General features: G+C 42.4%; 1 protein-coding gene across 2 annotated transcripts; it reads right to left on the bottom strand.

Moving 5' to 3' along the window:
- Nucleotides 1–237: 237 nt before the first annotated feature.
- On the bottom strand, nucleotides 238–8,442 carry nkain1 (sodium/potassium transporting ATPase interacting 1). Of its 2 annotated transcripts, none has more exons than XM_059350593.1 (8): nucleotides 8,019–8,442; nucleotides 7,426–7,812; nucleotides 6,324–6,461; nucleotides 6,125–6,205; nucleotides 4,116–4,313; nucleotides 3,959–4,019; nucleotides 2,424–2,505; nucleotides 238–949 (listed from the first exon to the last, which is right to left on the bottom strand). In XM_059350593.1, exons 2-8 carry the CDS (start codon nucleotides 7,477–7,479, stop codon nucleotides 940–942), a joined length of 624 nt encoding a protein of 207 aa, XP_059206576.1. In that variant the 5' UTR covers nucleotides 7,480–7,812; nucleotides 8,019–8,442; the 3' UTR covers nucleotides 238–939. The 2 variants fall into 2 exon arrangements, with proteins under 2 accessions (XP_059206576.1, XP_059206577.1); XM_059350594.1 differs by having other exon boundaries at nucleotides 8,112–8,152.
- Between the last annotated feature and the right edge of the window lie 1,900 nt (nucleotides 8,443–10,342).

Genomic DNA, 10,342 nt, shown 5'->3' with positions numbered 1-10,342 from the left:
GGGGAGGAGGGGCCATGTCTAAAAGTTGGGTTTACAAACAGTAAGTGGTAATTCCTGCATAGTATGCCTTTAAGATTTACGCTTCCAGGAACTAATAGGCTTGGGCCGGAGAGGCACAAGCTGGGGAAGTTGGAACGAAGTGGGCCGGATGAACGCATTTGTTGGTTTCGGTCAATAATAAAATGTATAAAATATAGCCAGGCTCATCCTTTAAGCAGTTCATCCTTTCTGCTCCAGCAGCTCTGTTTTACTGCCTCAGCAGGCCAGAGGTCCGTCATGTAAAAAGGATTGAACAGTGGTTTTAACGGCATGAGAGGGAGAGATGGCTTTGGGAATGGGAATCGTAAGACTGCTCTAGTTCAACATCACCACATTCTAAAACGACAACAGGTACGAGCCGTGCCTCTTTTTATTATGTGACCCCACCCACATCCCCGCCCCCCACACGCACACACATGAGCACCTGAAAAATAATAATTCACAGGGACACCGAGTGGTAAGAGTCCAGGGTGCAACCACAAAGCACCAGCTAGTCCTGTGGAGTTGCACAATCACACACACACACACACGCACAAACATACACACAGTTGTGGGAGTGTTGAGAGCTGGCAGTTTAGTGAAGTGTGTCTTCTGTGATTTGACAGAGGTGTCCCCAGCTCTTGTTCTCTGTATCCGTCCTCCCCCGCCTCCTTCATCTTATCACACCACCTGGCATGCTGGTTCTTCCCTGAGCTCTGTACATTCTATTCAGGGCTGAATTTCTCATTCTCAGACACAAGCACACATGCACACACGCACAGACGTCTCTCCCTCCGGGTGGGGGTAAGTCCATTCCTCGGGTAAACTGTGAAACACAGAGTGAGTGTAATCGAGGCAACCACCGCTTTCTGTCCACAGTGACACCGTCCGGGTTTGGCCTGAAGGGGGCGCTACCAACGGTTAACCAGCCCTGGGATGCAGAGAGGAGAAGATCAGAGGGATTCACGCTGTCACACATCAGTGTTACAGTAAAGGGTACTTTGATGCAATGGCATGAAAGACACTCCAGATTTAAACATGGAGTTTGATTTATTCATCATGAGTGAAACATTAAGAGCAAATAAACAGACAATAATCATGATAATGTCAGGATTATAGCAGTTTGGGATTGAGAATGTAAACAAGAATTATACACAGATTGGAGGTGCAGGTTTTAAAGAAGTAGGCAATCAGGCAGCGAAATAAAGATACCACCAAGTTGCATTTTTCTGCTGCATTTCTAGTGCAAGGCCAGTGGCGCTTCTACACCTGTAGGGGCCCTTGGCCCCTGCTGTGGCCCCTGTATCAAATTAATAATAAAATGATCAATTTATAACGATGAACGACGGAACAATTATTACCTATTTTTTGCTCAAACAATATCTCATTGTACACAAAAGGAACCCAGAATGTGTACATTGTATAATAGTTTAATTGTGCAATAAAAGCTAAATATAAAGATTCTCACTTTACTGCACTTTCAAAATTATAAAAAAGTAATTGTGCACAAAAATTAGAAATGTCATTGTTGTAAAAAAATAATTGTTAATGTTGGCAAGTCTCATTGTTTCAATTAATGTAGTTCTTCCAAATATACTTAAATGAGACTTTTAGCTAAAATAAAGGTTTTGAATGCTTAAATATCATTTTTGACGTTTTTTAATGTGCCCCTCTGATTAAACACTGGCCCCTGCTTGGCCCCCACAGTAAAACTGGTCTAGAACCGCCACTGTGCAAGGTCCAGCTCTACTCATCTTAACTAGCTCTTTTTAGGTTTTCCTAGAGGAATGTTGTGGATAGTACTTTTTCATTCACACATTGGTTGAGGTTCCAAGCGAGCTAAGCTGCTACTAGAAGGTGGAGTTAAAATACTACTGACCACTGATTGGTCAGAGAGAATTATCACTGGCCACAAGCGAGATACATGACATCTTGCACAAACCACCATTTTTAAAAAGCCAAGCTACCATGAGTAGAGGCCGTAATATGTTTCAGCTTTATGAGACAGTGTCAGAGAGAATGGAAAGGGAAAAAGAGGGTAAGACATGCGACAAAGGGACTTTTGGCCGGATTCAAACCTGTCTGTCGCAGCAAGGAGTTAGCCTTAGTGGTATGTGGTAGGACCAAAGTACTTTTAATCACTACCACAATTTTTAAAATCTATGCTGTACAACTGAGCCTTCCTAAGTTCCACCCCATTTTGCTCTGTGCTCCAATAAGGGTTGAGCAAGCTTGGTCTGTCAATTTCCCCCTTCCTACTATACTTAACCAGGAATAAGTCCTGATAATTTAACCCCTTCTTTTTGCATTGCTGGAGTACCTCTTGAAATACAAACGTTCAACAATAAAATCAAGAGGGAGAACAAAGAAGAAGAAGAATGGAGAATGATATATTGGGAACTCACGTGTAAAGAGGCTGCAGTTGCAGATGGGAGGACTTCTGAGGAGGTTGGTAGCCGTACGAGTCAAAGCCACCGATGAAATCAACTTCAAAAGGAGAGAGAAAAAAAAGAGATGACATCATTCCACATTCTCTTACATCTGGATTTTTTTAAACAAGCATTGTATTCCAAGATCCGATTCTGTTTTGACATGAAAATCTATTAAGGTATCACGATGCTTAGTATACATTTATAACACTGTAAACCCACTGTGACATCAGAATCTGCAGAGATGCACCTATACTTCATCTGCTTCTGTGTCACTGATACATTGTTCTAATCTTTCTCAATCGATTCAGAGGAACAAACTTTTGTGGTGCCAGCTGAAAAATAAAATCCCTGATTGCATGCATCAGTGGAGATATAGACCGCAAGTGAGAGATCTGTTTCCCCAGATGCAAGATCTGACATTTTAATAGAATTATTCCTGTGATGTTGTATTGCTGAAATTCCTTCTTCCTTTCCTTGACAAAACGGCCGTTATTAGCTCGACCAGGGAGGTTATGTTTTGGGTTTGGTTTGTTTTTTTGTCAACAACAACTTTAACTGTGGTTAACATTGAGAGATAGGGCATGGCCTTGGCGTGTTCTTCTCATTAGTTTGCTGCAGATGACACTGCAGAACAGAAATACACAAGAGATGATCTAGAAATAATGTTTATGGTCCATAGTTCTGCCAAAAAGTTTGTTTTTTAAAGAAAAAGTAAAAAGTAAACACGTTGGTCATAAAATTGATTATAGATATGTTAGACATTTTTGATCTTTGGCCGTTTCAGCAGGTTGTGAAAGTGCAACATGACAATATAGGTGATCTAATTTATTTCTATCTTATTTTTTTAGATTATTTGTTTAAATGTATATGTATTTACATACTATATATTGTTCATTCTATTTATTTGTCTATTTTTTCCTTTATTCTTTTTAAGTATTTTATTTAATTATTATTTTACTTAAATATTTGATTTGTTTAATTTAAAATACAAGGAAATCCACTGTTAAAAAGACATTTAAGTGGTCTGTGATCTCAGTGTTGACCAAAATAAACATGATTATAGTTTCTGCCATAATCAAGCAGCCTTATCACACAGCATGACACTTCCTTTTACAGGAAATCCATCTCATGAAGCCATATTCTAACTACACTTAATTTCCCCTGTTGAGAGAGAGTGAAAGACTCAGGAGAGCCACATGAGAAGAAGAACCATTCAGACACACAGATGGCACACCCAAGCCCACAGACAAGCACCAGCCAGCAGACAGACGGCGACTCTTAACAATGGGAATCTTCCAGCAGACATTTTTAATACTCCCAACACATAGAGCACTCAGAGGGAATCCTCTGCTGTGGTATTACTCGGCGTGAATCAGGCGGGAGAAAACAAAGCCGTGGATCGCTAACACAAAAGCCCTCTGGACAGTTTGACACAGGTAGACCTAATCAGCTGAACAAGGTGCTGGAAGAGGATCAACAAGCTTTAAGGAGAAGACAAAAAAACTCACAGCTGTCCTCGTCATCCTGGAAGACTTTGCTCACATAGCAGGCGTATACGAAGCCAAACAGCTGTTCGAGGGGAGAAGGTCAGAAATCAGGTGGTTAATGTTGTAAAGGCTGAGTCACAGCAAACTGATCAACAAAAAAAAATGTTTTTCTACTTACCGCCAATAGGATCTGAATGGCTGAACTCAACACCTCTATGTACTGGTAGTCGAGGAGACACCCGGAGACAGTGATGACATGGTGGTCGTCAGGGGCCATGCGAGAGTCCAGCACCAGCGTGACCAGGCAACCAGGACCGTGCTCCATCCACCATGAACGATGCAGGGATGTGTTGAACGTCATGAGGAAGTCTCGGTCCTGAAAACACACACATATACATTGAAAATAGGGCTCCAGCTCACGTTAATTCCAATTCGAAAAACGTTAAAGTCCATCATACAATTAAATTCAATAAAGGCACAATGAGCAAGATTTGTAAACTGGCCCCACTTCATTATATTGGCTAGCAAATTTAGCAATCTTCAGTCTAGCTAGGCATGAGCATGCTATTTTTGACCGGACAGAAGAATTTGGTGAAGCTTCCCAAACTCAGAAGACACCAATTACAGCGTCAGTCAGGCCACGCCCAACATCACGCCCGCACACCTACTTAAACACTGAATTCAACACTTCCTAGGCCCAATTCCCTCAAGTTCAAGGACCCAACTCGGCATAGTTTGATATATGGATCAAGGTTAATTACTGTCACAACACTGGGAATTTTCATAATGAGAACTGGCAGGCTTGCTTGCTTGCTCAACCAGCATCTTTCGACTTCAGTCACTCATGCATGAGACCATTACACTTTCTCAAAGAAGATGGCGCGTAAAGCAGTGACACAACGGCAGGAGACATACATGCAGACAGCAGAATGTAGCTTATACCAGTGTGAAGAAATGAAAAACTTCAATTTGTATTCTTGCACAAAATATATGAATTCAAGAACTTTTAATGACCTGTGTCTATTATAATTAACAAACATGCAAGGATTTCATGGATCTGTAGAAAACCACGAGATACAGCCACACACTGCTAGTGGGTCATAAGTAATATCTAAGAGGGATTATTTTCCATGAGTCTATTGTGGGGTTTATATATATAAATATATATATAAACATATAGGATATATATATACATATAGGATATATATAAATATATATATATATATAGGATATATATATATATATATATATCCTATTTATTGTGCCTTTAAGTAAGAAAAAGTACATTTCCTTCACAATTTCCCTGGGCTTAATTTACACTTGTAGAAAATTGATAAATTATGATAAATAAGACAAGCAGCAAATCCTCAGATTTCAGAAGCCGGAACCAGAGAATATTTGACATGTTTGCATAGATTATTTAAATCAGGGGTTCCCAACATGGGTGTCGAACCCAGACTAAGGGGTCGCAGTACCATTGGAGTGGAAATTTCTAGCATCTCAGGATTAAATTACAATTCAGGGGGCTACGATCATACATGCCATTATACAACAATTTTGTATCTTCATCAAAAGATTTTTATTTCTCTATGTGATTTATTTTTTCTCACTGTATGATTACTTGTAATGTTTAAAACCTAACACTTTTTAACAAGGATGTATTTGTGTTTTTTTACTGTATAGCACTGACAAGAAAGTAAGCATGTAGCAGCTTCTTTGCTGTAAATAACACAGACTTCAACATGTATGTATGACTTGATTACATGAAAAGCTGCCCTTAATCATTAATGAATGATAAAGACTCCTCTTTAACCAAAATCCTCCTTTTATGAGCAATTAGCAAACTGGGTATTACATTTCCGATTATTGACTTTTCTTTAAACTTTCAAGAGAGAATCGAGGTGCATCCAATCCTATAATGTAAGATATTTAAAAAGGATAAGAAAAAAACATTTCTGCAACCAAAAATGTGTGTTCTAATGACTTACTGAGTCATTTTACATCAATGAAACAATCGGAGAAGGAAAAATCAATCTGAGGGTAAACTGTTTCACAGCATGCAGATACATGCAGACTGTAACAAGAAGTTCAAGAACCACTGAAATAACAAATAAATGATTTATAAAAATGGAACTCAACAGAAGTTGTTAAGCATCCATACATAACCACAAGAGACAGGGAACTTACCTGAGACAGGTTTCCAACCTCCAGGTAGAAACAGATAATGAACGAGTTCCAGCCCACCCAGAGGAACAGCCATACTGCATACTGCCAAACACACACACAGATCAGTTTCTCAATGAGAGTAACTGCACACTCATGCTTTTATCAGTTTACAGTAAACAGGAGCAGTGCATCATCAGAGGCAGGCAAGGGAGATACTCACAAAGATAAGGTATCTGAAGCGAAACTGCACGGTGCCAAACATGCCCAGGATGACAGCCATGATGTGCAGGAAGTTGGCCAGGATGGGAGCCCATTGGTAGCCCAGAAAATCAAACACCTGCCTCTGGAGGGCCGCCACCTATACGGGACAGGGGGAGGGGTCATTTACACATTAGAGGAAAACACACATACATGCAAACACGCACACAACTGAGGATATATGCAAATGTGACGCACACAGAAACACAACACACACGAGTGATTAAGGTTTCTCTCTCACACACACACACACACACAGACCAGATATGCACGCACACAGACAGTGACAGGGACACACATACACAGGTCTGCCGCAGTTGTTTCCATGGTAACTGCCTGGAGCACCAGCCAGTCCAGTGACTGTAAAAGAGGAGCACCCCCCAAAAGCTCCCCCAAACTAATGAGAATCTATGGGCCGAATCCCCCTGCCACACAACAACTCATCAGCCCTGCAAACAATAGCCTGGATAACCGGCCCGCACACTGCCGGGCTCCACGCCTGCATCATTCACTACAGGAATAGCTGATACTGTCTCATATTACACACTTATTACATTTTAGAGGGATAGTCTTGAGCTATTTGTAGGAACAAGGAACGGCTAACTTTAACTCCAGAATGGAGACCAGATGGTGAACAGGGCCTCCTTGTCCCTCTTGTGCTTAACATTCACATGGTTTTGCCCAGATTGGGGCTATCACCCCTCTGTTTCTCTCTCTCTCTCTTCAGACACGCAGGCCACCCCTGACACCAAAGCACACCCCCTGCCCTGCTCCCTCTGCTTCAAAGACATGCATGCACACACACACACACACACACACACGCCTGTAATGTGGCATGGCACCCCAGCAGCTGCAGCTCAAAGCTTTTTTAGTGTGACTGTACAAAGAGGCTGGACAAAAATTGATTGCAATGTGCGTGTGTGTCTGTAGCACGCTGCTCTAATTATATCATCATGGTGAGTGAGAAGAGAGCAAGCTTTGGACGTGCACACATACACATACACACAAACAACCACATACACACACACACACACACACACACACACACACACACACACACTCACCAACTGCAGTGAACATATCACCAGCAGCGTGCATCTTCCGTCGCACTTCCCCATCTTGGAGGGCTCAGGACGCGGCTTGGAGCCGCGGAGGCTCCGGGGGAATGACGGGTCCCCGGTCAGATCCAGAATGCCTGGCCGCCTCAGCTCACACCATTCCCGGATGAATAGACCTGCCCAAGGCCGCCTCCTCCTCCTGTAACGCTGGTGTGGCCCTCGCACTCACAGCGAGTGACCCATCTTGGCCGCTGGTTTTGTCGGTAAATACCAATCGCGAGAAGAGGAGGAGGAGGAGGAGGAGGAGAGGAGGAGGAGGGGGGGGCGTCCACTTCTTCACACCGGCCTGCTGCGGTCCGACCACCACCGACAACCGTATCACCTCGGCCACACCTTCCGGAGAGGGGACACACAAAGACACAAAGAGAGACAGAAAGCTGTCATAATCTGCCCCAGGCTACAGACAGAAATGAGCATCATATGATACCGAATCACACGGGGGCGGAGGGGAGGAGGGGACCGACCCCGCAGTGTTACTACGGCTAACGTTTGGCTACATGCGAGCCGCTCCGGACACAAAGCAGCCCGTTGTGACTCACGGTTTTCTAGGAACAGACGAGTCCTCGTGCCCCCTCTACCTCCGCCGCCCCGATCTTCTCCTCTAACGGGAAGAAGTTAACGGATCTGCTCACCAGTACCGGGCTCCGGGCTCCTTCGCTCCGTCTCGCAGCGTCTTTTGTCAACAATCGGTGCCGGGGCGGGCGCAGGAGGAGCCGGGGGGAAGAGAGAGAGAGAGAGAGAGGGAGAGAGAGGCGAGGGGGTGGGGGCTCTCAGTCACCGCGACCCCCTCGAGGAGGAGCTGCATGGATTCTGCAGACCCGCGTGCGTGCGTGCGCGCGGCCGAGCAGCCCCGCGAGGCGTTCAAAAAGGGAGCACAATAGAAAACGGGGGGCTCGCGCAGGAGGAGGAGGAGAAGGAGGCTCAGACAGCCGAAAATAATAGTCTGTAATCGCCTCCCACACCACCATCCGAGGGGAGAGCTGCCGGCCCGCGGGCCTGCCGCTCGCCTCCTCAGGCTGCGGTTATTCAGAGCGGAAGAAACACAATTAGCAGCCTTGTTTAATCTCAGCTACTTACCACGAGCAGCGCGACGCTACACAACAAAGTCAGCTTCATACAAACTCATGATGCAAACGCAGATAGTAATGAAGGCTTAGGTGGTTATCGTAAGGCCATATTACAATCAATGGAAAAACAAACAAATCTTTACATGTTATAACTAGTTTACTATAATCAATGTGACATTACACACGGGCAGATTATGAGACAATGGGCACAGACATGCCAAAGGCCCCTCTGTTAGGGGTGGAATGGTTTGTGTTTTGTTGTGGGCTTTTTTTATATATACTAAGTAGTTTTGAGTTTCTATTGTAAGTTCCTATTTAATTTGTTAATAAATCTGTTTTTTTTGCCTCTATGAGGGCTTGTCCGAGTACATTTGAAAAAGGAAAAACAGGTAAATGACATAAGCAAAACTGATGATTTATTCACAAATTAGATATGAACTTACTAGACACTAATGAAATCCAAACCTACTCTCTGTATAAAGAAAAACACAAGAAAGCGATACCTATGATAAATTAAATACATTAAACTAAACAGGAACAAATATACCTCTGAATGTGGTCGTTTTGTGTCTTTTTTAGACTCATTCTGTGTGTTTTTGTGGGCATTTTGCATTTATTTGTGGTTGGTGTGGTGGAAAGACAGGGGGGGCTGACACTTTTGGCCCCAGGGTCTGTGCCCAGAAGGCCTGTTCAGTATTACAACCATGACATTACACATACTGTAGGGTTGGGTCACATTACTTTTAAATATAGTCAGCTGCATTCAGATAACATGGCATTCAAAAGAAGAATAGTATTGCAATGTTTCCTCCTTTAAACATCTCAAAACATTTTCATTGCAACTAAAATTCATTTTGCATATTCACGATTTACAGTTAGTTAAATCAAAGAGTACTGGCACAAACTACAGATGTAATGCGTGTAGTCTGCAACCACCATATGTGCTGTTCCTTTTTTCTGGAGGACTTTGATCTTGTCACACAAGAGGAGCACTTACTTAAAACTTTAACATTTCATTTACATTTTTGCTTTGTTTTTAAATGTCGCTCTATCTCCATCTTTCTGTCTGTAGAGCACTTTGAACTGCCTGCAGTGTTTGAGAGGTGCTAAACAAACTTACCTTGCCTTACAAATAGAGCAAAGCTCCGAAATACTTCATTCTAATAGGTGAAGTGACCCATAATCAAAGCCCTACTTAGCTAAGTAAACCTCTGTTCATTGTGTAATTAGGCCCCGGAGAAAAAAAAAAAACATGAATAGCGGCAGACACATGCCAGTAACTCTATATAGTGCTAATTAAACCGACCTAATTAATTATTACTAGATAGACTAATCCAGACAAAAGCTCAACTCTTGCACATGAAGAGGCAATACTAAGGTGGAACAAGGAGACACAAACAGAACTCATCAAATAAAATGAAATGCATTTATAAAACTGTTTTCTGTAAAATTCATTAGTTTAATATGACTCATTCTCATCAATTGCCTCTTCCTTTTCAATCAAATAAACAGTTCAAATTCTTTACTGTCCAACAAGACTGAATTCCCTTTGGAACAAGGAAGATGAAAAAACAAATTAATTTAGGTTTCCTGAACCTTTTTCAAAAGTCAAATTCAAGCATTATCATGGAGCATTTTGAAGCTTCTTTGGCACCTTACAGCTTCAGTAAATTACATATTTATATACAGTACATATAGTATATACAGTGAACTGATTATTCACTTCAACACATCAGTTTCCCATTTCAAAATGTGTCCTGTTTGTCAGTAGACTTGTCATCCAATAAAACCTAAAT

This window comes from Centropristis striata, chromosome 14 (assembly GCF_030273125.1).
Source record: "Centropristis striata isolate RG_2023a ecotype Rhode Island chromosome 14, C.striata_1.0, whole genome shotgun sequence".
NCBI lineage: Eukaryota > Metazoa > Chordata > Actinopteri > Perciformes > Serranidae > Centropristis > Centropristis striata.
The sequence above is the reverse complement of the archived record's forward strand: the minus strand, read 5'-3'. Positions and strand labels throughout refer to the sequence as shown.